This window comes from Equus caballus, chromosome 11 (genome assembly GCF_041296265.1).
Source record: "Equus caballus isolate H_3958 breed thoroughbred chromosome 11, TB-T2T, whole genome shotgun sequence".
Classification (NCBI taxonomy): domain Eukaryota; kingdom Metazoa; phylum Chordata; class Mammalia; order Perissodactyla; family Equidae; genus Equus; species Equus caballus.
This window is the reverse complement of record NC_091694.1, coordinates 32871628-32898142: the sequence shown is the minus strand read 5'-3', so window position 1 is coordinate 32898142 and position 26515 is coordinate 32871628. Positions and strand designations below refer to the sequence as shown.

General features: G+C 40.0%; 1 protein-coding gene across 26 annotated transcripts in view; it reads left to right on the top strand.

The window, feature by feature from the left end:
- Positions 1-14641, top strand: part of TEX14 (testis expressed 14, intercellular bridge forming factor) — a 159712-nt gene extending 145071 nt beyond the window's left edge. For 10 of the 26 annotated variants that reach the window (XM_023652898.2, XM_070227476.1, XM_070227490.1 and 7 more), the window contains 10 exons: positions 346-473; positions 1069-1274; positions 2296-2392; positions 3519-3593; positions 6266-6343; positions 7114-7210; positions 10397-10489; positions 12402-12511; positions 13806-13857; positions 14283-14641. In XM_023652898.2, coding sequence (XP_023508666.1) covers positions 346-473; positions 1069-1274; positions 2296-2392; positions 3519-3593; positions 6266-6343; positions 7114-7210; positions 10397-10489; positions 12402-12511; positions 13806-13857; positions 14283-14319 — 973 coding nt within the window. In that variant the 3' untranslated portion in view covers positions 14320-14641. Of the gene's footprint in view, positions 1-345; positions 474-1068; positions 1275-2295; positions 2393-3518; positions 3594-6265; positions 6344-7113; positions 7211-10346; positions 10490-12401; positions 12512-13805; positions 13858-14282 lie in introns of all 26 variants that reach the window. The other 16 variants (XM_023652900.2, XM_070227477.1, XM_070227492.1 and 13 more) reach the window with 6 other exon arrangements.
- Positions 14642-26515: the final 11874 nt, after the last annotated feature.

The window sequence follows — 26515 nt, the reverse complement described above, 5'->3', positions numbered from 1 at the left end:
GTTATGATGATGTGATCTAAACTAATAGCATCTTACAATCAAGAAAATACAGTGATAATAATACTATAAGTTTATATTTGAAGTAGATTAAATTTGTTTTCTACATAAATATACTTTCATCTATGGAAATAGTGTATTTTTAGCTGTTGAAAAATGTTTAAAGTTAGTATCTCTTTTTAAGATATTCTCTAGTATTCTTTTTAAGACATTCTAAGATATTTTCTAATTCTGGCCTGTTGCCAAATATTTTTATCAAGAGCATCCTTAAAAAGTACCTCTCAGCAGTATATTGTTTGATTTTTCTTAACTTTTTCTCTCAGCTACTGTGTACTTTTAATTCTTTAGATCATTGACAGACATTCAAGACCTGTCTAGTATCTCATATGAGCAGGACGGTTCTTTTAAGGAAGTCTCATGCAAAACACCCAGAATAAACCATGCACCTACTAGTGTCAGCACTCCACTCAGCCCAGGTAATCACCTGCAGGGGAGAAGTGTTGTGAGAGAGGAACTAACAGCCCCTGTCCCCTTGGCTCTGGGAAACCAGGCTGCAGGAGCAGATCCCAAGGGTGTTTTCTCGCAGTGCAAAAGCTGAAGGGGATGCCCCCATGGGAGGCCAGGTTGGGGTAGGGGTGGGGCTTATTAAGCAGTAATAAGGTTTTTGACTTCAGTGGTGGAGACATGCAAATGCAAAACCTGCTTTGTACTCTAAATACTATTGAATTTAGTGTGAAAACATTGGATTCTCCAGAGTCTGTAATTTAAAGCAGTACCTTGTGCTTAAATGTACATAGTTCTGAGTCCTGCAACTGCGTACACCCAGCATCAAATATCCTCTTTCCAGTGTCCTTGTTTCCATATATCTGTGATTCAAATAATCTCCCTTTATTTTGTTGGCCAAGTTTAGAGACTGTCATTTTGTATCCCTTGAGGAGCTGTTTCTCAGATCAGTGATTGTTTTTGGTTATTAAGAGTTTAAAGAATCCGTGGTATAGAGTTTTGTGGAGGTTTTAATTTTTGTTTTAAATAATGTAAAGGATTTGGACACTGCCCTCTTTTCTGCAACAGGGTCAATTTCTTCAGCTGCCAGTCGGTATAAAGACTGCCTTGAAAGTATCACATTTCAAGTTAAAACAGGGTCTACCTCATGCTGGAACAGTCAAGAATCTATCCCAACTTTGTGTGATACATTTACAACTGTCCGGGAGAGAGCAAAGAGCCTAGATTCCCTTCTTACTTCCTCTGAAACTCTCCGTTCAAGATTGACTGATCTCGTAAGTAGACCTACTCTGTGTTACACACTCATGGAGTCAGCCCAAAGCCTTCAGTGATGCAAAGTGCCAAGATTTCTCCAAATCTATTTTACGAACAAAGCCAGAAATAAGCTGGATCCTTTCCAGGCTTCCCTGGGGCTCCTCTCCAAGTCTGTGTTGTAGGATGAATCCTGGGTTTTTGTGCCTTTTTTCCCCTCAGAGAAATGTTTGGCGATTTCTCTGAAGAGCCAACCTCTCATAGCTTACATATTCTACCTACTTAGGGAGGCTCAAGTGCTGCTTCCTCCTTGAAGCCTCCTCTGGTTAGTTCACTGAGAGTTTTGATTGATCTCCACCTTCCCTGAACTCCTGAACTAATAGTCTGCGGTAAAAACACTTAACTGTATGCTGTCTTCTTGCCTCCTCCCCCTCCCCCTGCTGTCCTTCTTTCTTCTTCTCTCTCTCCCTCATATTTCATGTGTAGTCTCTTCAAGAAAACTACAGGTTCCTCACTTGGTACACTCATTAAAAACCTAAAGCTAAAAACCTAAAATGGTCGACTGACCATTCTATAAGCAGATTGATTACTTGCTTTGGCCCTTAATGAAAAGTTTACTGTCATCTTCTTTGGGCATTTGACTCACGAAAGGTCTCACTCTGAAGTAGAGAAATAAAGGATTTTATGCTTTCGTTCAACAAACTGTTAATTGGGCAGGTTCTAAGTGCCAGGCACCATGACAGGCCCTCTTGTAAGTGCCCAAATGTGAATAAGATAGGTATAGTCCCTGTCCCAAAGGAGCTCACCACCTAGTGAGAAAAACTGGTGTGATATAACACAGAGCTAAGTAGTGAGTGCTGCAGAGGCAAAGAGGAGTGAGAAGGCTTCCCAGAGGAGGTGACATTCGAATGAGTTTGACTCAATCAACAAAACAAGTGCCTTCTTCCATTGATGATACAAGCTTAATCTTGGAAATGATTGAGCTGCACGGGCATTTTTAGCTTAACACATGCGTCAATTACCATGTTTATGTCTTACTTATAGAAAAAGTTGTCTACATTTACTGGGGCTGGTTCCTCCAGCATTGCTAAGGCACCGGACACATCATCCCATGCCATGCAGAGAAGGAGTCTGCCAAAAGGTACCCTGTGTTTAATATTGAAATACATAAGCAATTTAAGGGAGCTTAATTTAAGGGAGCTCATTTTTTTACATTAGATTCAAACAAAAATGCTGTTTTCCCCCTGATTATAAAAGTAAAACAATTCATTATAGAGAACTTGGAGAATAAAGAAGAGCTTAACAAAGAAAACCACCAATTAATTCTACCACCATTTTTTAATCTCTTGTAATATTTTGGTACATATATTTTTCATATTTTTAGAAATATACAAATATATATACACATTCAGCATAGTTGAAATCATATTGTATATCAGCTCTTGCTTGGTTTTTCCTTTGATGATATATTTTGAGGATTTCCGCTTGTCACTAAAAATGATTTGTAAATATATGTAATGGCTACATAATAGTCCATTCTACATATGTTGCTTAACCATGCTCTTATGTTGAAAATTTATATTGCTTTCCCAGTTTTGCCCTTTGTACAAAAATCTTTACCTGCACCTCTGATCCTTTCCATAGGATAGATTCCTAGAAGACACTTTCCAAATCAAAGGGTATGAGAGTGTTAACAGCTCTTGAGGCATGTTGCGTTTGCTACATCAATTTTAGTATCTGTGTCTTTGGTCCAGCTCTTAGAATTTCCCTCAGGGGGATAGGGATTTTGTGAATTATGCTGAGGGTTTTTGGTTAATGTTATAATTGAGCACTTAGGGGAGGCCCAAAGGATGGTTGCTCCTATATCCCCTGGCCTGATAGTCTGCAGAGAAAGGCTCCCACTTTATATTTTGTTCATTTGGACTGTCCAGAGCCTCTGTATCCCTCAGCAGCTCTGGTCCAGATTGGGTCCCCAGCCTCTTAGGAATTTGTACCTCGCCTACCTCAAATGTCCCTGGGGAGGGAGGGACACTGATCAAGCAATACTTGGGTAAGGGGTGATGTAGGAAAGGTTTTGAGTAAAAGGAAGAATAAAGCCCTTCACATGTTAGCAGGTCTCAACTAGGACTGCTAATTTTTGAGGTTTTCTCCTCACGTTAGTTTGTTTCATCACTGAGAAGTCTTAAGTCAAATCCACGCGGAAGCCTAGAAAATCCAGTTCAGGTCTAGGAAGGTGTTAAGTCATTTTCCCCTTTATCTTTTTTAAGAACTAGTAGAAACCATCTCACAGCATAACATTGATGAGCTACCACCACCATCTCAGGAGCTACTTGACGAAATTGGTAAGGATGTTCAATACAGAATTTACTCCATGGCCCTGTTAGTTATGGTCGCTGGCCACAATGTGGTTTCTTTGTCTCAAGTGTGAACACTAGTACAGAAGGCCCTATGAAGGTCTGAGGAAATGTACAGAATTCAGGAAGGGGCAATTTCCTGATAAAATGGGTGACTACTGAAGCCTGGCCAGGATAATTGGCCTGTGTCTCTTGTCGTTTTGTTACTTAAAGTGTCTGTGGTAATGATTCTAAGAGGAAATAACATTCAAATGGTTTATTATGATGAATTTTTTTTCTTAAAGGAATTCTTATCTCCTTTTCGAACCAAACCAGCCATACCTTGGAGGCCTGAAGTCTGGCTCTGAAGGCCAAGACACCCTGTACTTTCAGTTTTACCATTAGCAGGAGGTATTAAAGCTGTTGGCATCATGGATGAATCACTTTCCTGAGGGCAGAGAAGTCAGTGGCACAAGACTTAATGAGACCAGAATTTTCCGTTTCAGAGACTGAGCAATACCAACTCAATTTTAGTTGTAGCTGATGCTGAAAGTAAATGGTACATGGTTATAGAGATATTTGAGGCAGGTGGTTTGCTTCCCCGGGAAAGACCTGACTACTCTCTTCTTGACAGCCTGGCTGACCAGAGGCCCTCAGAGGACACATCTCATCAGACCTCTGATGGTCCAGTTCTGGGTATGGGGCGTTTAGAGAATTTCCTGAGGTGCACCACTTGGTTTTCAGGATTCTGAGGTTTTGTGTCTTATTAGAAAGAGAGAGGTAAATGAGGACTTACCTGGTCTAACTCAACGGACAGCTACTGTCTAGGTTATCAGAACTCCCAGCCCCTGACCATTGGCCTGAGGAACTTAGGTGGACCTGGTCAGAGCTGCTAGAACCTTCCTTAGTTTCTTCTTCTGTAGACATAGGCCCTTCTTGCCTGACCGCACCCCTCCCCCAATGCCACAGGGTTGTATAGGTGACAGGGTTGTTGGGTCAGACTCTTAGAGCCCCCACTCCCATACAGGCTTTCATTCTCTGGAACTCCCTAGGGAGTCCTCACAAATTTCTCTCCAGTTGTTCTTCTTCATACAACAGTAGAACTGCTGCTTGTGAGAGTAGACGTCACCGTACGTGTCCTGCTCAGGTGGATTCTCAGTGTTGTCTGTTCCTTGGTCATGGCTTAAGGCAGCACTTGAGGGCTTCTTTGCAGTTTGACCTCAGTAATACCTTTCCTCTGGATCCTGCCGTCTTCTCTCTTCAGTCACCATGTAGACTCCCCCGATTCAGCAGCTGTTACCTGGCTTCCTCCATGATTCCAACCTCAGGGCACTGCTGTACCCCAGTGCACTCTGCAGAAACCCTCCCTCATTTTGCTCATGGGAATTATCTGTGCCAAGTTTGAGATGGGTCAGTAATTTTCCAGAAAGGCAAAGGGCAGAGGGCACTTGGGTGGTTTCTCCTAATGATGAACAATTATTGTCCCACCTGGTTATTGTATATCTTCACTGTGTTGTTGTTTCCCCTCTGGAGGGCTTTGGGAAGTGACCTGGAGCTGACACCTGTGCTTTGGAGGACCCACATGCAAAGCTCTAGACTTCTGACAAGGGCCTAAAGGGGAAGGTTCTTTAGAACCCTAGGATATAGGTGATCCTTTAAGATCAATAAGGGACTACTTTTAATCGAGGATAAAAATGGATTTTTAAATTTCAAATTATATTAAATGATCTTATGGATCCCCTTGATACCCAGAGGCTGCCAGGTAGGACCTGATTCCTGACCCGCACCTGTACACAACAGGGCCATGCCAGCAGCGAGCCCAGGGTTACTGTCTGTGCCGCCTTCTCACTGTCTCTGCTCTGCTCTGCTCTGCTCTGCTCTGGAGAGCACTTAGAGGAGACCAAGTACCTAACAAATGCAGAGCAGTGTGCTGAGTTTAGCAGATGCTTGTCTTAGTCTAGTGATCAATTCTTTAGGAACTAGAAATTATACATGTTTTTTGCCTTCTGTATTTCCATAAACTAGGTAAAAAAATATGAAATATAAGCCAATAGAGATGGGGAAAATTTTGAGTTGCTCTGAAATTGTTGCAAACTTCTTGAGAGAGTATAAAGTAAAGATTAAGAGCATAAACTTTAGAGCTAGACTGCTTGGATTTAATAACAATTCTTCGTAGTATCTGTGTGATTCTAGGCAAGTTCCTTAACATTTTTTTACCTGCACTTCCTCATCTGTTAAACAGGAATAACAATAATGTGATCAATCTCAAGGGCTGTTGTAAAGGTTAATTGTGAACCTTAATCTTGAATTAACTTAATGTATGTAAGTTAGAAACAGTACCTGCTACATAGGGCTCTGCAAGTGTTACCTATCATCATCATCATCATCATCATTATTTTTAGTGTTGTATGAGATTGCCCTAAACGCAGTGGTTCTCAAACTTTATCAGGCATCAGAATCACCTGGTGGACTTGTTAAAACACAGATTTCTGGACCCCATCCTGAGAGTTTCTGATTCAATGGGTCTTGGATGAGGCCTGACAACTTGCATATCTAACAAGTTCTCAGGTTATACTGAGGCTGCGGGTCTGGGGACCACCCTTTGAGAACCACTGCTCTAGAGAATAGTATGACATTGTAAAGGAAGAAATGTGTTGCCTCCTGCTTTTATATTTGGACAGAGCACTTGAAGCAGCAGCAGGCCTCATCCACAGTGTTGGATGAGAGCACAGCAAGTCACCTGGGCATCACTGCAAATGGTAAGCCAGCTACCTAGATCTTTTTCATCAGCTTCTTGCTGTAATGCTGTCCTTGGCAGCACAGTGGTACATGGAGGAGTGTGGACCTTGAGGTCAGCCACCTCAATTCTGGCTCCAAAACTTTTGGGTGGCAAACTGATTAATGTCTGTCTCTGTGCCTTAGTTGTTATCTGTAAAATAGGAATAATTCCCACCTTATGATGTATGTAATAGCTCCATGCACAGTGCCTGGTACATTGTGAAATACTTAACAAATGTTAGTCCCCTCCCCTTCATAGGACTGCGTGATGAAATCAGATAGCATATGTAAAATGCCTGGCATACGTTAAAGGGCACTACCCTTCCCCACCCAAATTTCTTCCCTGATTCTCCAACCCAGAAACATCTAACAAGTGAGAACAGGGTTGTCCCCCAAAGTAAATCTGTGCAATTTGTTTTCAGAGTCTCTTGCCTCCTCTTTTTTGTGTCCTTTCTCTCCTCTGCTTCCTCTGTCTCTCTTGAGCCTTGGCATGGGCAAGGTTTCCTATAGCTTCACCTGGCACCAAAGAGCTCCCAAGACTCCAGAAGCAGCTGCTGTGAATACAGGCGCCCTGCAGACTGCCACCTGGCCCCCTGCTCTCCTGGGAAGAGAACTAGTGCATCGCATACTTAAGGGGCCACTGATTAGCCTTAATTTTTTGCACTCCATTTTAAGGCAGGCTTTCTCAATTGTTTGTTATTGTTGTTGTTGCTGTTGTTCTAATAAAGTTAGGTCTTTCAACTGTTTTTAGATCAAAGGCACTTAGAAGAGCAAGAAACTATCAGTAAAAAAGAAGATAATATGCTTTGGACCAAAGAAACTCAGGATCTAGAAGAGGACACAGAGAGGTAACAGAAAAAGCTGGACTTTGGAAAGGATTTTGCTGTATTAGTTTTTCTCCTGATATTGACAAATAATAATAAGAAGGAAGAAAATGGTCTTTTTTCATACTATCCTAATAGACCCTGTTCCTAAAAGGCTTTTTGTTTCGTTTAAATTTTTAATTGTGATAAAAGACACGTAGCATAAAACTTTTAAGTATACAGTTCAGTAGTGTTAAGTATATTCACATTGTTGTGCAACCAATCTCCAGAACTTTTTCAGCTTGCAGAATTAAAACTCTATGTCCATTATACCACAGCCCCCCTTTCCCCCTCCCCTCAGTCCCTAGCAGCCACCATCGTACTTTCTGTTGATACCTCATGAGAGTGAGATCATATGTATTTGTCTTTTGTAACTGGCTTATTTCACTTAGCGTGATGTCCTCAAGGTTCGTTCTTGTAGCATGTGTCAGAATTTCCCTCCTTTTTAAGGCTAAATTCCATTGTATGTATACATGTGTGTGTATATCACATTTTGTTTATCTGTTCATCTGTTGGTGGACACTGGGTTGTTTCCACCTTTTGGCTATTGTGAATAATGGTGCTCTGAAGATAGGTGTACAAATGTCTCTTCAAGACACCCTGATTTCAGTTCTTTTGGATATATACCCTGGAGTGGTATTGCTGGATCATATGGTAAATCTATTTTTAATTTTTTGAGGAAATACCATACTGCTTCCCACAGCAGCTGCACCATTTTACATTCCTGCCAACAGTGCACATTGGCAGGGTTCCAATTTCTCTACATCCTTGCCAATACTTGCAATTTTCTGTGGGTTTTTTTTGATAGTAGCCATTCTGACGGGTATGAGGTAATACTTCATTGTGGTTTTGATTTGAAATTTTTTAATGATTAGTGATATTGAGCATCTTCTCATATGCTTGATGGCCATTTGTATATCTGCTTTGGAGGAATATTTGTTCAAGTCCTTTGCCCATTTTTTAATAGGATTATTTGTTTTTTTCTTGTCAAGTTGTTTTTTGTTTTTGTTTGTTTTTACTTCCTTTTGTGAAGTAAACACAGGTTTCAACATCTTTCAAAACATTTTAGTTAAAGGCCTTAGAAGAGAATTTTTAGATCTTTCTAGTCAAATAAGAGAAAATGGGGCATTCATCCAGACAGTTCAGTCTAAAAACACAAGGTTGCCTCAAGAAACCCAGTTCCATTCCTAAGTGGGAGCTCTCCTTTGCCCTGTGTTGTAAGGCAAACCATTTCAGCTCACCTCCTGTGCTCCTGACTTCTCTTGCCTGGTCCTGTCATTCAGGGCCAGCACTGGGGTGAGATAAGTGAAACACACTCCCTGGTCACAAAATTGAATGAGGCACCAAAAAACTCAGGAGTCAAGATAAGTGCTATTTTAATGCCATATTTTAAAAAATAAAAATTAATGCAAAAAATCCATGATGAACAAAATGTCTAAATTTTAAAGAAAGACAGGATCTGAGTCTGCCCTTGCACCTTGCCTCATCCTGATTCTGGTCCTATGGATCCTTGGGGTAGCCCTGCAGAATTCTTTCAGCTGCAAATGATAGAAAATTGTACCATTGTGCTTAAATAAGTTTGTCTCATAACAAGAGGCCCACAGGTTGGCAGAGCGTGGCTGGTGTGACCGCTCCACAAAGCCACCATGGACTTAGGCTCTTTTGATCTTCCTGCTCTGCCACTTGTAGCATGTTGGCCTTTATTGTCAGGCTTGTCACCTCCTGGTTGCAAGATGGCTGCTGTCCCACACACCAACCAGAGATAAGAGGGTGGGCCAAATGAATGTTCTAGCTGGCTGTGCCCCTTTTTATCTGGAAAGCAAAAACTCTCAGAAACCCTTCCCAGCAGATGCCCACTTAGAGCTCATTGGCCAAATGTGATACGTGACCCCCCTCAATTGTAAGGCAGACTGGAAATTGAGTTTTTAGCTTTTCAGCTGCTATAAAAGAAGAAGGTATGAGAGAGGTGTTTTATGAATAACTTTTGGGTAGTAAATCCAGTTTGTGTCACACTTTTCAAAAGCTAAATGATTTTCTGTGAGGAAGGAAAAGAGAGACCTGGAAGGGAAGGTCTGGGAGGTGAAGGAGGAAACTAGATCCCTGGGATCTGTGAGGAAGTGAGGAGAGGGATTTTGGGGAGACTGAGAAGACAAAGAGGCAAAGGGGGAGGAAGGTAAGAATTTTTTTTAAGTTTTAGAAATCTTTGTCTATAATGTATGTTGTAAATCCAGTCCTCCCATCTCCCAAAAACACCTTCAGTAAAAATCTCTGCCATTATTTAAGGCAAATGAAGATAAGCTCAAAAAGGCGGAGTTACATTTGGTTATATAAATATAAAATGCTTTGTACATGATGAAAAGTTAGCTACTCTTGTTGTTGTCTCTTCCTTTTCCAAAAGGGCTGGCTGTGCTGGACACAGATAGATGCCCACAGATGTTCAGTCATCTCAGTTCTCGGCACCAGGCCAGAGTGGAAGATATTTTTTCAGATGGGTAGGACTTTTCAGGCCTTCTGAAAACATATTCTGCATCTTTTGGTCCCAGAGGCTGTTCTTTTCTGTTCTTTCTTTTTTTTTGAGGAAGATTAGCCCTGACTTAACATCTGCTGCCAATCCTCCTCTGTTTGCTGAGGAAGACTGGCCCTGAGCTAACATCTGTACCCATCTTCCTCTACTTTATATGTGGGACGCCTACCACAGCATGGCTTGCCAAGCAGTGCCATGTCCACACCCGGGATCTGAACCGGCGAACCCCAGGCTGCCGAAGCAGAACTTGCGAACTTAACTGCTGAACCACCAGGCTGGCCCTCAGAGGTTCTTCTTAATCCAAAACACTTGTAGGAATGAGTGTACAGTTCTAGCCTCAGGTGGAAATTGACTTAATGACCTAGAACTGAGACAGAGTCTAGTATTGGACTTTGGGAGATAGTGATCTATCTCATGGGTGCTGGGCTTTTTGTCAGGGGCTAACAGAGGCTTTGGGTCCACATTTAAATCAGATCTAAGTGACCTCTACAATTCCAGATAGAATCTCACCAATCTCTCGTTTTCTCATGAGAAACAAGTGAAAGTACAAGTTTGAAAGTCCTTTCCCACTGTAAAGTACTATGCTTCCTTGTCAAGGGAGAGAGAAAATGACTGTTATCTCAGTTGCTTCACTTGCCCTTGGACAGAGCTCACTCTACTCTGGATGAGGACCTGGAAAGATGGCTGCAGCAACCTGAGGACAGCATGGAGCTACAGGATCTCCCCAAGGGCTCTGCAAGGTTATCGCTCTCCTTCAGGGGATCATTTTCTTTTTCAGGAAAGGGGGCTAGATTTTAGTTTTTTAATAAATACCTCAGCTCCTTGGAGAATGAATGTCTGGTGATGGCGTTACGTTGCTGTAGATGAACCAGCCCTGACTCCTGTCTGCCCCTCTTCCTCCACCCACAGTGCTCAAGGTATTGATTAGCAGATTGATATCAGTATGGAGAGAGGCCTGTAAGATTGCTGTATCTTGGCCCTGTCACCTTCAACATTTTCATCAGTCGTTTGAATTAAATCAGAAAAGGCATGCTTATCACATTTTTAGATAACACAAATCTAAGAATGAATGCTAATGTGATGGGTGATAGATTGTGGATTCAAAATGCTCTTGACAGGTAGAAATGTTAGATTTCTCTAAAAGATGAAAGTAAACGTTTAGATCCAAAAGTATAGAATGTGAGAGATTTGACCTAATGGGGAGTTTTTTATCAGAAGCTCCTACTCACTGTAATTTCATTGAAGGCAGGAAGTATGTCTTATTTTTATATGCTCAGCATTTAGCATGCATTTTGAGACATAGTAAGAATTCAAGAAATTCCTCTTAAAGAACGCATGGACAGTGACTCCAGGAGGCCTCAGTTTTCTACAGGTGCTGAAAAGATCAATGCAGCATTAACGCTGAGCAGACAGAAATGTACTATCCAGATCAAGGTGATATCTCACGCTGGCTAGAGGACTCCTAGGAGACAGTGTATGGCTTCTTTCTGGGCATCATATTTTAAAAAGAACATTCACAGGCAGAAAAGGGTGGCTACAGAACAGTCAGAGGTCTGGAAACCATGTCATATGAGAACAGCTGAAGGAGCAGGGGAAGCTCAGCCTGAGACAAGCAGATGGAGTAGAGAATTTGATAGCTGCCCTCAGATACCTGAAATATTGTAAAGTGGAGAGAGTCAGCTTACTCTTTTCTGCCCCGAAGGACAGAGCTAGTGACTAGAAACTGCAGAGTAAGAGACTTTTATTCAGTAAAGCACAAACTTTCTAATAACCATAGCTATCTGACCGAGGAAACAGCTGCCTTTACAGTTACTCTAACAACTGCTCCCCCACTCCAGCACAGGCTGGATGACTCTGGTCCAGGACATTTGAACTGAGGTAAATGCTAACCCAAAGGCTTCCTCCAACTCTAGAGCCTAGGATTCTGTGATGAGAGGTTAGGAGGAAAAAAATCCTTTTCAACCTAGCTGGCTTTACTTTCTCTCTCATTTTACATATTTTGTGTTGAATATCCGGTGAATGAAGACAGAAGGAAAATCCCTAAGCAGTGTCAGTTTAGTTCAGCCAGCATCTATTGGGCACAGACAATGAGCTGAGTGCTGTTCTGGGGGCTGGAGGGGCAGAGAGGTAGGACATCTCTGCCCTTAAGGAGCTTATAGTTGAGTGGGGGAGATGGTTTCTGCTTACTGGTTTGACGGATGTGGTCTTAAATCATTAGATACTCCAAGTAGATATTTCACTTCAGAGGGTTTCAGGAAGTGAAGATAAGGTAGAAAATAAATGGCGGTTGTAAAAAGGACACCAATTATAACGTAAGTGAAACGCTCTTTTTCTTTGGGACGATATAGCCTAGTGGTTGAGAGCAGAGTCTGAGACAGACTGCCTGGGTCGGATCCTGGCTCTAGGACTTACCAGGCATGTAAGCTGTGCCTCAGCTTCCTTATCACTTAATGGGGATGGTAATGGTAACTGCTTTATGTAGTTGTGATGAGAATTAAATGAGTTAATATACATTATAGCATTTGAACTGATGCCTGGCCAATAGGGAACACTCCATTAGTACTGGCTATTATTATATTTCTTTTGGAGCACAGTCCTGTTCCCCTGGCCCTTGTGCATATGGTTTGATACCCAAAATCATTGTCATTGAAGGGAGATGAATACCAAGGATCAAGAAGTTGGTAAAAAGAAGAGAAAAGGGGAAGAAAGCACCAAGCCAGAGAGAAGGAAGTCAGAGAGCTTTTTAGGGACTTCTGAAGAAGGTATGAAGGAATGATTCTTTAGAATGTAGTCTGGAGTCCTTGGACTTTGATGAGCATCAAAGTTATTTAGAAATGTTTCCCAGTTGCTATACATCATCCTCCTACACTTTTTCCTTGTAGTTCAGCCCAGGTTTTCTGTTAATTGCCAATCATATCTTCATCAGAAAACAGTAACAATATCCAGTTCTATTTCTAAAGCAAGCCTTTGGTCAGTCTCATCATCCTTATCTTGCACATTGTCTGGAAAGATGTTTTGCTTCTAATTGTGTAGTGTCGTCGAAAGAGTTCTAAATTTAACTCACACAGAGGCTACAGAATCCAATAAGAAATCATAAATTGTGGAATTTAAATGGAGTCTACAAGCAATGTGAAAGATATAAATGAACCTTAATTTCAAAACCATTTTGATAGAGCTTTAAGGCACCATTCACAAATGACTCCCTCCTATATTTGGATTCCTCCTACTCAGGAAGTTAGAGACATTAGCTCTTTCAGATCATCTGGTATCCCTTTCATGCCTTTCCCAGTCCATTCTCATTCTTGTCCTTTCTTTTGCCCTGCTTTGTGCCCCAGTCCACAAGGGTCAGTATCTCATGGGCTTCCTGGCCAACTGGCTTCCTGCTAGCCGCGGGGGAAGCCCGAGCAGAAGATCAGAGGGCAGGAGAGCAGTTGGGTTATGACTTCCCCTACCTGCTCACTTCAGCACCTCGTCTCTGCATAGAAGTGGTGTCCCTCCACAAGCACAGCTTCTATTAGGCTGCCCATCCTTCGCAGTGCCAGCTCTCACTGGGTTCCAGTAACTATCCTGCCCCACTTCTGCACCCCCCCAGTCCCTTCAGACTTGCAAATGATAATGACTTCCCACTGCTGCTAGTCCCTGGATGCCTTGTCATCCCTTTTTTGCTCCCTTAATTCCGACTACACCTCTGTAAGCGGTCACTTCATTAAACAGCCTAGGGTGCATTCTGTTTTCTCCAGGACCCTGACTGGCACAGGGCCCAGAGTGTGTGAGCATCTAGCTAGTATTGAATTCAGTGAGAACATAATGGAGGGACTTTGTGAATTAGCTTCCTAAGGGTCCATTGCTATGACAGGGAGCTGCAGAATGTTGGGAGGGGAGGCCCATTAACTGTGTTTTTAGAACGATTCTATTTTTGTAGAAGGAAGCAACTCTTGTAGATAAAACAGTTCACCCTATACTAGAGAGATAGCACTAATGTGACTTCTGAATACTGGTACCCTTTGACCTAGAAAGTAATCAGGTTGTTTTTTCTTCCTCCTATATTTCATCAAGAGGAACTTAAACCCTGTATTTGGAAGCGACTGGGTTGGTCTGAACCATCCAGGTAATGATATATCAGATGTCTGTAGGTCAAAGTTCACACGAGCAGACTTTAAACATTTACCAGCATCCAAATTAACATTAATGACAAAGACTTGAATTCAAAGTTGCTCAGTTTTTTGTGTTAATGTTTATAATTAATTAAAATATAAGGTGAAATTAATGCCAACTTTGGTTAAGTAATTGGTAGAGTCAGCACAAGAAGAGTTTTGGCTGGTGGGAGTACAGAAGATGCTACTGTAAGTTGCTTTGCAGTCATTTTGCATTTCCACGATACACTAGTTGATCATAATCTCCCTTGATTATAAAGATCAAAATCCATTTTCCTCAAATGTAACTGAATAGAAAGAGGCTGTTGTTTGTGTCTTTAAAAAACATACACACCAACTCAAAAGTACCTTTTTTGTTCTTTAAAAAACACGCACATAGGATAATTGTGCTGGATCAGAGTGACTCATCAGACTGACCAGAATTGGATCATAGACGGACCCCTGGGCTGAGTCCGAGCATCCTGCTTAGCTGCCTTCCTGCCTCATCTGCTTCAGTCACCATCGTGCCAGTGGTTCCGTAGCCCACACTTTGTTCATCTGCCACAATAGACAGAACAACTTGGCCCTGTCTGTTTGCAGCATATTTAACCATTTGTTTTCAGTCAGATTTCTGAAAATGAAAGGTCATTTTGATTGTAAAATTTCTCATTGTGCTGAGAATGGCTTTTGGTTTCGTTGGTGAAAATTTTTGAAAACTTTAATTCCTGTTATATAATAAAATGTTTACTTTTAATACCAGTTAGATTTCAGCTGTGTAAGATCTATTTCTGTGTTTTAGTTATTGGGAGAGGAACTGCCACCCAAAAAGGCTTCAATTTCTCTTATAAAGTTTGACGAATAAGCAGCTGCTGCTACCGCCCATCATGCAAACTTGCACCAGTTGTCTGTGTTTTATAATAGAATATTTCCCTCCTCTTGGCCGGGATTGCCGTATTCCCATTCCAGCTAGAATTGACTTACACAGGAAAAATACAGGTAGGAATAAAAGCCCCAGATAGTTTGAACTTATTAAAGTGAACAAACATCATCTCTGTGTATTTCGGATTATACACCTCACATCATTAGCGTGTTAGAGGAATGAAATTGTGGTTAAGACTAAGATCGCACCATTTCCTCTAATTTAGCCTCTCGTGACTGCTGTCCAGATGCACACGTCTAGCCTGGTTTTTAGAGGATCGATATACCTTCATCTACCTCCAGTTTGGAGCCTTCACATATGAATAAAAGCCTTTTCTTGGAAGTTGTGTGCTGTTGTACAGTACTAGCCAGCTAACATTTTATTCTGTCTTGGTAAGTAAGAAGTGGGTCTTTTGTTTGTGAAAACTGAGTAGTTCCTGTTGTGGATGGTCACATTCATACTGTTCTTAGCTCCCTCAAATTTCACCCTGGACAAATAAAATAGGAAGGTACAAATCTATTTGACCATTTTAAAGCAAAGAAACAGTCGCTTGTCATAACCAGAGGAAAACCAAAGCAAATTACTTTACAAATAATACCCCGTGTAAAAAACTTTGAAGAATGCAGAGACTTATAATACACAGTCCTTCCTCTCAGAAAACTTTAATTGGTGAGACAAAACCAACATACATAAAAATATAAAGACTAATAGCAGGCATATCATGTTAAATGGTGAGTTAGGATATTACAGCATTATCTATTAGTATTCATAAAGGCTACAAGTCCTACACAAACTCCCTCTGATGTAGTTTGTAATCTTTTGTCTATAAGGCCAGCGGAGTAGACTTGTCTAGCTGGCCAGTGACTATGTAATATTAGCCAGTGTTAACAATAATTATGTTGGTAGATATTATATATTGATTATGGAGCACCTATTATGTGTCAGGTACTTTACATACATGAATACTTCCCTGTGCATGGCAGTCCCCTTGTGTTTGTTTAGTATATTTATTCTCACATTCTGAGCAGCTATTTCAAATTTCCATCCTTCACTTCCCAATCATTCAACAGATCACTTCCCCTCCTACTTTACAGAGAAAGTAGAAGCCATCAGGCAGGAACTAAGTCAGTTTCCCACCACCAAAACTACTAACATGACTGCATCTATCTTTGTAGACTAAAACAGTTGTAGGTAAAGCCGTCTACTCTAAACTAGAGATGGACCTGTTATACATCTGTTCTTTCTACTTTTGTTCCTGTTACACTGAAGGAGAAATCTCTCTTCCTGTCCAAGGCCAATCTCATCTTTGTCTGCTCAGAGTTATCCTTTTCAAGTTATCATCTCTTTTTTCAGTAGCTTCAACCCCTTCTTTCTTAGTTTCTCTTCATCACTTAAGACTCTTGGATTTTTCCCATCTTAAAAAAATATTCCTTAGATCCAACCTCCCTTTCTAGCCACCACCCCATCTCCTTCCTCCCAGTGCAGTTAGAGTTCTTAAAAGAGTTGTCTACACCTGCTATCTTTAGTGTCTCACCTCCCACTCACTCCTCAACCCACTATAATCTGAATTCTCCTTCCATTCTCTAGCAGTCCTAAGGTCACCAGTGACTTACGTATTAATAAGTGCCAGGGACACTCTTCTGTCTTCATTGTCTATTTGCTTTCTCACCCTGTTCCCTTGGGTCTCTCATGTTACAATCTGGATTTCCTTATACCTCTCTGGCTGTTCCACCTCAGCCTCCTTTGAGATTCCACCTCTATCTTTTCCCACTCCTAGCTTTCCTCCTAAGAGACTTTGTTCCCACACTTTGCTTCAGTTAGCTTCTATATGCTGACAACTTCCAGATTTGTATTGCGAGTCTAGGAATGGATCTCTCCTATGAGCTCATATATCTACCCATATATTGATGTCTCCATTTGGATTTCTTTCAGATGTCTTACTGATATACCCAAAACTGAACTCATGGCCTTTTTTTTTTTTTTTTTTTTTTTAGATTGGCCCTGAGCTAACATCTGTTGCCAGTCTTCCTCTTTATTTTTCTCCCCAAAGCCCCAGTACATAGTTGTGTATCCTAGTTGTAAGCTGTTCTGGTTCCTCTATGTGGGATTCCGCCACAGCATGGCTTGATGAGCTGTGCATAGGTTCATGCCCAGGATCTGAACCAGTGAACCTCGGGCCACCGAAGTGGAGTGCGCAAACTTAACCGCTTGGCTACAGGGCTGGCCCCTGAACTCATGGTCTTAACCACAAACCTCCTCCATCTCCAGAATGCTCCTTCCAGTTAATGATATTACTGTCTACTCAGCTACTCAAACCAGAAACCCAGGAGCCATTTTTGACTCCTCCCATTCCTTTACTCCTTACATATCAAAATATCAATCATTAAGATTTATTCGTTTTAACCTCTAAAATATATGTTCCTTATACTCACTTCTCTTTATCTCTACTGCCACTACCCTCGTCTGAGCCATTAGGAATTCTCACTTGGGCCATTGCAACAGCCTCCTCAAATGGCCTCCTGCATCCAGTCCCACATTCAACACATCTTTTTTGAATGACATCTATGTGCTAAGCACTACTCTAGGTGCTGGAGAAATAGCAAACAAACCAGAATTTCTGCTCTCCTTAAGTCTATATATAGTCATTGAATGAATAAATAGATAATGTTAGTAGTGGTGAGTGCTATGAAGAAAATAAGTAGATTAAAGTGATGGGGGGGAGCAGTTAACATTAGAAAGGGTATTTAAGGGAAAGGTGCTCTGAAGAAGTCACCTTTGAGCTTCAGTTGGAATAAAGAGAAGGAGACAGTCTTTGTGACTCTGAGGGATGAGCATCCCAGCAAGAATGGCAAGTGCAAAGACCACATCACACTAGAGCAGCCAAAGGCCAGAGTAGTTGAACAAAGTAAGTTGTGGGGAGGCTGATGAGAGGTGAAGTGAGGCTGGGGCATTAGAGGCCATGATAAAAAGTAGAAATCCAACAGAGAGTGCTAAGCAAGAAGGCAGAGAGTAGGGTAAAACTGATTTACCTTTTTTAAAGATTTTAAGATTTTTAAAGATTTCTTTTGGTATTCTTGCTCCTCTCTAATTTTTTCTCCCCAGTGATCTTTTTAACATGCAAAAATCATCATTCCATTTCTTGCTCAGGTGTCTTGCTCGTTGCTCTTAGAAATACTGAACTTCTCTCAGTTCTCCACATACATCATGGCACATGCTGTTCTTCCTGCCCAGAAAGCTGCTTCTCTTCACCTAGCTGCCTCATGCTTGTTTTCAGCTTACACTTCATTTCTTCAATGAATCTTCCTGAGATCCCTGAACCTCAGACAAGGTTAGGGCCTTCTGTAAGATTCTCTCAGAGTACCTGCCCGCTCTCCCCCTGCACCACACATAGACCACATTTTTATTTCATATCACATGTAGCACACTTATAAACCAGTAGAATGTTCCACCTCCATGCATCCTCATATAACTATAAGCTCCACAAGGCCAGGGATCTTGTCTGGATTCTTTACTGAGGTATCTGTAGCTCCTGGCACAGAACATGCACATATCAGGTGCTCAGCAAGTATTTAAGTGAGTAATTATTTTTAATCCTCTGTACACTAACAAAACTAAAGTTGGATTATTATCCCTACTTACAAAAGAGGAAACTGGCCCCAAGGGTTCCATGACTTGTCCAAGATCATACTGGGGCAAAAAGATATATGTATTTGTATACTTAGAGTAGTTTTCCCTGAGATTGTAGTTCAAGAGTGCCCTGAGCAAAGTTTAAGGATTATGGAAGTGAACCAAGAGCCAACTTTAGGTTAAAACTGATGGTGGTGTGTCCTTTATGAACCTTGTCCCCGTCCTCACATCTGTTCTGTGGGTTTGGTGCCAAGGTTTTGGAGTATACTGAGTCCTTCACTTTTCCTCAATGTGGGAAAGCAAAGACTATGTAAAGAGTTCCAGATTCATAGTAGATGGTTAATAAACATGGCTCACTATTGAATGAAATTACTGGGGCCTCCTTGAAATTTCCAGATTTGATTTCAGTTGCTTTTTTCCAAAAACATGACTTTTGACCCTTTTCCGAATGCTAATAGTAATGTTATATGCATTGCTGTTAGAAGTGGGTTATAGTGAGGTGCGTCTCAAGAGCTCAGAAATAAGTTGGTCCTCTGGGAGTTAGGTAACTAAAATCCACTCTCCCACTAAATATGATTAGCTGTATAGTGGAGTAAAATTAAAAGACTTTCTATAAATGTTCAACTTAACAGACATTTGGAAACAATACTGAAAAAGGAGGAATTTGTCATACCAGATGTGAAGGCATAGTATAAACCTGCAGTAATTAGCAGAGTATAATATTGGCATAGAAATAGAAGGATTTTTAGAACATAATAAAGAATCTAAAAATGTACCAAAGTATAAAGTTGGGGAATTTGGAATATGAGATAATATATGTCAAATTAGATAGATTGTTTAACAAATGATGTTGGGATAACTGACCAGCCATTTGGAAAAATATAAAAGCTGAATCCTTACACCAAAAAATAAATGTCTGATGAATCAAAGATGTAAACAAGATTTTAAACTAAATATGGAAGAATAAAGAAAATATGGGTGACTATTTTATAATCTTGGAAAGCTTTTCTAAGCCATGACCTCAAAGTGAGATTGATGGATTTTAGTACATAAAAATGAAAAACTTCTTTACAACAAATGCCTGAACAAGTCAACCAACTGAGTGGAAATAATTGCAATATATTGGATAAACACAAGGTTTATAGCTTTAATATACACAGAATTCTAATAACCACTAAGAAAAAGACATATGTCTTAATAGAAATAGGGTCAAAGAACAATTCACAAAAGAAGCAATACAGACGGCCAATTAGTATATTAAAAGATGTTCCGTTTCGCTGGTAATCAAAGAAATGCAAACTAAAATAGTATATTGTTTTTCACACAACTGACTGCAAAGAAGAAAAACACTGATAATACCCACGGGTAGTAGGAGTGTTAGGAAACAGACATCTTCATTCACTGTGTTAGGGGTAGAAACTGGTACCGCTTTTCTGGAGGGAGACTTGTCATTATGTATTTTAAATGTTAATATTTTCTGACCCAGAAATTCCATTTAGGCCAGTTCTCACAAATTATATTGTGCATGTGAATCACCTGGAGATCTTGTTAAAAAAGAGATTCTGACTGAGTAGGTCTGGGGTGGGGCCCAAGTTGCCACATTTCTAACAAACTCCCAGGTGCCAGTAGTGCTGCTGGTCCGGGTACCACACTCTGAGTAGAGAGGATTTAGAGGACTTAATCCTAAAGCTGTGGTTTTCAACCCTGTCTGCACATTAGAACCAGCTGGGGAGTTTTTAAAAAATACTGATGTTCAGGGGCCTAGTGGTTAACTTTGGTGCTCTTTGCTTTGGCAGCTCGGGTCTGGTTCTTAGGCATGGACCTACACCACTTGTTGGTGGCCATGCTGTGGTGGCAACCCACATACAAAAGAGGAAGATTGGCACAGTTAGCTAGGGGGAATCTTCCTCAAGCAAAAAGAGGAAGATTGGCAATGGATGTTGTTAGCTCAGGGTGAACCTTCCTCAGCAAAAAACCCCCCAAAAATTGATGTTCAGGCCTTACCCCAAATATCCGATTTATTTGGTCTAGGGTGGAGCATGGGCTTTTAAAATCTCTCCAGGTGACTCTAATGTGCAGCCAGGATTGAGGACTGCTGTCGTAAGGATAAAATTGGATTGTACACAAAGATATATTTATATAAAGAATACTTATTGCAGCATAGTTTATAATATTGAAAAATTGGAAACACCCTAAATGTCCAGCAATAAAGGACTGGTTTAAAAAATTATGGAACAGAGAGGATTCTTGGAAGATGGTGGAGTAGGAAGCACCAGGAATCTGTCTATCCACCGAGAAAGCAAATGCACTGGCAGAATCAGCCTGATGTAATTATTTTGGAACTCTGGGGCCTGTTGAAGGCTTGCAACTTCCAGGGGAAAGCTTGCATGGTTAATTTTGGTCAATTTCAGCTCTTAGCACAGTAGCAGTTACCCATTTCCCACCCTCAGCCATTTGGGAGGCAGCTGTGCACATGTTCCTGGAGCAGCTTGCACAAAGCTTGTGGGAGCCAGGGTGGGCAAAAAGGACCCTGTCCTCCAAATGCTGGGATCTGCACTCTGATCCCTGATTGCTGGGCTGATCACAGAGCTACAGATGAAGTGGTGGGCAGCCATTGTTGCTGCACCTCCCCCAATTATTGCAAGCACCTCCCCTTCCAGCTGAAGTTACTTCCAGGAGATTTAAAAGGCCAATGCCCCCTTTATTTTTTGTTTTTTCCCCTTTGGGAACCAGACATTAAAGACTAGGACATTCAAAAACAATTACATATATGGGGAAAATTAGAAAATGACTGTGCATGGCCACAGAAAGGCTCAAAAAAGACCTGACAAGACTTTAAGTTTGCACCTCAGGCTGATCCTCTGCACAGAGACAGTCTACAACAATTTAAAACAAAAAACAAAAACGGGACAGCCCTGTGGCCAAGTGGTTAAGTTCCTGCACTCCACTTTGGCGGCCCAAGGTTTTGCCAGTTCGGATCCTGGGCACAGACATGGCAGCACTCATCAGGCCATGCTGAGGCAGCATCCCACATAGCACAACCAGAGGCACTCACAACTAGAATATATAACCATGTACTGGGGGACTTTGGGGAGAAGAAGAAGAAAAGAAAAAAAAAGAAGATTGGCAACAGTTGTTAGCTCAGGTGTCAATCTTAAAAGAAAAAAACAACAGCAAACCCTGAGAAAGAGAAGAATCTGAAGTCAGAGTTGTAACGTTATTAGATGCAAATGTCCAGTTCAATAAAAAATCACAAAGCATTACAAAAAAGAAGTATGCCTCATTCAAAGGAAAAAATAAAACAGAAACTGCCCCTGAAAAATCCATGATGGCAGATATACTAAAGATTTTAAAACCAACTTTTGAAGGTGCTCAAAGAACTAAAGATGGGGAGAAGGTCAAGAAAATGATGTATGAACATAACTGAAACATTAGTAAAGAGATAGAAAACCTAAAAAGGAACCAAAAAGAAATTCTGGAGCTGAAAAGTACAATAACTGAAATGAAAAATTCAATAGAGGGATACAAAGGCATATTTGAGAGCAGGCAGAAGAAAGAATCAGCAAACTTTTAAGATAGGACAATGGAAATTATCAAGTCTGAGAAACAGAAAGAAAAAAGATTAAATAAAAGTCAACAGAGGGGCCAGCCTGGTGGCGCAGTGGTTAAGTTTGCACATTCCGCTTCGCAGTGGTCTGGGGTTTGCCGGTTCGGATCCTGGGTGTGGACATGGCACCGTTTGGCACACCATGCTGTGGTAGGCATCCCACGTATAAAGTAGAGGAAGATGGGCACGGATGTTAGCTCAGGGCCAGTCTTCCTGAGCAAAAAGAGGAGGATTGGCAGCAGATGTTAGCTCAGGGCTAATCTTCCTCAAAAAAAAAAAAGTCAACAGAGCCTATGGGACCTATGGGACACCATCAAGTGGGCCAACACACACATCATGTGAGTCCTAGAAGGAGAAGAGAGACAGAAAAGGGAGGAGAGAATATTTGAAGAAATAATGGCTGAAAACCCCAAATTTGATGAAAGACATGAATATAAACAGCCAAGAAGCTCAATGAACTCCAAGTAAAATGAGCTCAAAAAGACCCACACCCAGGCACATTATAAGCAAATTTTCAAAAGACAAAGAGAGGATCTTGAAAGAGAAAAGTGAATTTTCACATACAAAGGATCCTCAATAAGATATTGAGCAGATTTCTCATCAGAAACTTTGAAGGCCAGAAGACAGTGGGCCAATATATTCAAAGTGCTGAAAGCAAAGAAAGCTGTCAACCAAGAATCCTATATCTGGAAAAATTGTCCTTCAAAAGTGAGGGAGAAATTAAGACATATCAGATAAAAAAAATGCTGAGGGAGTTTTTAACCACTAGACCTGCCCTGCAAGAAATGCTCAAGATAGTCCTGCAAAGTGAAACGAAAGGACACTAGACAGTAACTCAAAGTCATATGGAGAAATAAAGATCTTACATGGACGATGATAAAAATTAGTATTATTGTAACAATGGTCTAGATCTGCACTTTTTGTTTTCTACATGATTTGAGACATGAATACGTTAAAGAGAGAAAACGTCAGTTATTAGTAAAAAGCTAGTATTACCGTAACTTTGCTTTGTAACTCCAAATCTTGTCTTTTTACATAATTTAAGAAATTAATTCATTTAAAAGAATTATTAGTTTATGCTTTTGGGCACACAATATATAAAGATATAATTTTGTGACATCACCAACCTAAAGGGGTGGGGATGGAGCTGTAAAGGAACAGAGTTTTTGTATGTTATCAAAGATAAACTGGTATAAATTCAAATTACAGTGTTAAAACTTTAGGATGCTAAATGTAATCCCCATGGTTATCACAAAGAAAATAGCTAAAGAATATACACAAAAGGAAATGAGAAAGGAATTTAAACATTTCACTACAGAAAATCAACTAAACACAAAAGAAAACAGTAATGCAGGAAATGTTGGACAAAAAGGTATAAGGCATGTAGCTGGCAAATAGTGTAATGACAGAATGTAAGACCCTCCTTATCAGGGCTGGCCCCTTGATCAAGTGATTAAGTTTGTACGCTCTGTGGCCCAGCGTTCATCAGTTCAGATCCTGGTCATGGACCTCCACACCACTCATCAGGCCATGCTGTGGCAGTATCCCACATGGAAGAGCTAGAATGACTTACAACTAGAATATACAACTATGTGCTGGGGCTTTGGGGAGAAAAAAAAAAAAGGAAGATTGGCAACAGATGTTAGCTTAGGGCTAATCTTCCTTACCAAAAAGACCAAAAAAAAAATGGACCCTCCTTATTAATAATTAGTTTAAATGTAAATAAATCAAACGACAGAGATTGGCAGAATGGATTTAAAGCACATAATCCAACTATATGCTGTCTCCAAGAGACTCAGCTGAGATCCAAAAACACAAAGAAGCTGAAAGTGAAAGGATGGAAAAAGATATTCCTTGCAAATAGTAACCAAAAGAGAGCAGGGGTGACTATACTAATATCAGACAAAGATGACTTTAAATCAAAAGAGGTTATAAGAGACAAAGAAGGACATTGTATATTAATTAAAGGTTCAATACAGGAAAAAGATACAACAATTTATATTTATGCACCTAATGACAGACCATCAAAATATCTGAAGCCAAAACTGACAGAATTGAAGGGGGAAATAGACAATTCTATAATAATTAGAGTCTTCAGAAACCCACTCACAATAATATAGAACAACCAGACAGAAGATAACTAAGGAAATAGAGGACTTAATCCAATAAACCAACTAGACATAACAGACATATACACAACACTCTACCCAACAACAGCAGAGTACATACACGTTCTTCTCAAGTGCACATGGGACATTTTCCAGAATAGACCATATTTTAGGACACAAAGTAAGTCTCAACAGATTTTAAAAGATAGATATCATACAAAGTATCTTCTCTGACCACAACAGGATGAAGTTAGAAATCAATAACAAAACGAAAACTGGAAAATTCACAAACTTGTGAAAATTAAACAACACGTTTTTAAAGAACCAATGGATCAAAGAAGAAACCACAAGGGAGATTAGAAAATACTTAGAGATGAATGAAAATGAAAACACAACATATCAAAACTTAGGGAACACAGCAAAAACTGTGCTAAGGGAGAAATTTATAGTCATAAACATATCAAAAACCAAGAAATATCTTAAATCAGCAACCTAACTTTACAGCTTAGGAAACTAGAAAAAGAAGAAAAAACTAAACCCAGGGCTAGAAGAAGGAAGGAAATAATTAAGATTAGAGCAGAAATAAATAGAGAATAGAAAAACTGTAAAGAAAATCAATGAAACCAAAAGTTGATTCTTCAAAAAGATGAACAATATTGACAGATGTTTAGCTAGATGGACTAAGAAAAAAAAGAAGTCTCAAATTACTCAAATCAGAAATTAAAGTGGGTACATTACTACTGACTCTACAGAAGTAAAAAGGATTATAAGAGAGTACATGAACAATTGTACACCAACAAATTGAATAACCTAGGTGATATGGACGAAATCCCAGAAACACAAGACCTTTCAAGACTAAATCAAGAATCTGAATAGCTTTATAACTAGTAAGGAGATTGAATTAGTAATCAAAAATCTCCCAACAAAGAAAAGCTCTGGACCTGATGGCTTCACTGGTGAATTCTGCCAAACATTTAAAGAAGAACTAATACCAGTCCTTCTCAAAGTCGTCAAAAAAATTGAAGAGGAGAAACCACTCCTTAATGCATTCTGAGGCCAGCACTACCCTGATGCCAAAGCCAGACAAAGACACTACAAGCTATCTACAGACCAATATCCCTTATGAACATTAATGCAAAAATCCTCAACAAAAAACAGTATTCCGCAGCATATTGAAAAGTTTATACACCATGACCAAGTGGGATTTATTCATGAAATGCAAGGATGTTTCAACATATGAAAATCTAGCAATGTAATACACCACAGTAACAGAATGAAGGGGAAAAAAACAGGATTATTTCAATTGATGCAGAAAAAGCATTCAACAAAATTCAATACCCTTTCATGACAAAAACACTCAATAAACTAGGAATAGAAGGAAATTACCTCAATATAATAAAAACCATATATGAAAAACCCATGATGAACATTATACTCAATGGTATGGAAAGAGTGAAAACTTTTCTTTCCTCTAAGATCAGGAACAAGAGAAAGATGCCTGTTTTCACCACTTCTATTCAACATAGTACTGGAAGTTCTAGCCAGAGAAGTTAGGCAAGAAAAAGAAATAAAAGGCATCCAAATTGGAAAGGAAGAAGTAAAATTATCTCTGTTTGTAGATGATGTGAACTTATACGTAGAAAACCCCAAAGATTTCACACACTAAAAAACTGTTAGAACTAATAAATGAATTCAGCAAAGTAGCAGTATACAAAGGCAACACACAAAAATCAGTTGCATTTCCATACATGAACAATGAACAATCTAAAGGGAAAATTACAAAAACAATTCTGTTTACAATAGCATCCAAAAGAATAAAATATTTAGGAATTAACCAAGGAAGTGAAACACTTATACTATGAAAACGATAAAACGTTGCTGAAAGAAATTAAAGAAGACATAAATAAATGGAAAGACATCCCATGTTCATGTAATCGAAGACTCAATATTGTTAAAATGGCAATACTACCCAAAGAGATATAGGTTCAATACAATCTCTATCAAAACCCTAATGACTGTTTTTTTTGCAGAAATAGAAAAACCTACTCTAAAAGTCATATGAAATCTCAATGGACCCTGAATAGCCAAAACAATCTTGCAAAAGAAGAACAAAACTGGAGGACTCACTTCTTGATTTCAAAACTTACAAAACTACAGTAACCAAAACAGTGTGGTATTGGCATAAAGAGAGGAATATAGATCAATGGAATAAAATAGAGAGCCCAGAAATAAACCCTTGCATATATAGTCAAAAGATTTTTTGACGAGGATGCCAAGACCATGCAGAAAGGACAGTCTTTGCAACAAATGGTGTTGGGATAATTGGATATCTACTTGCAAAAGAATGAAACTAGAGTGTTATCTAACACCAT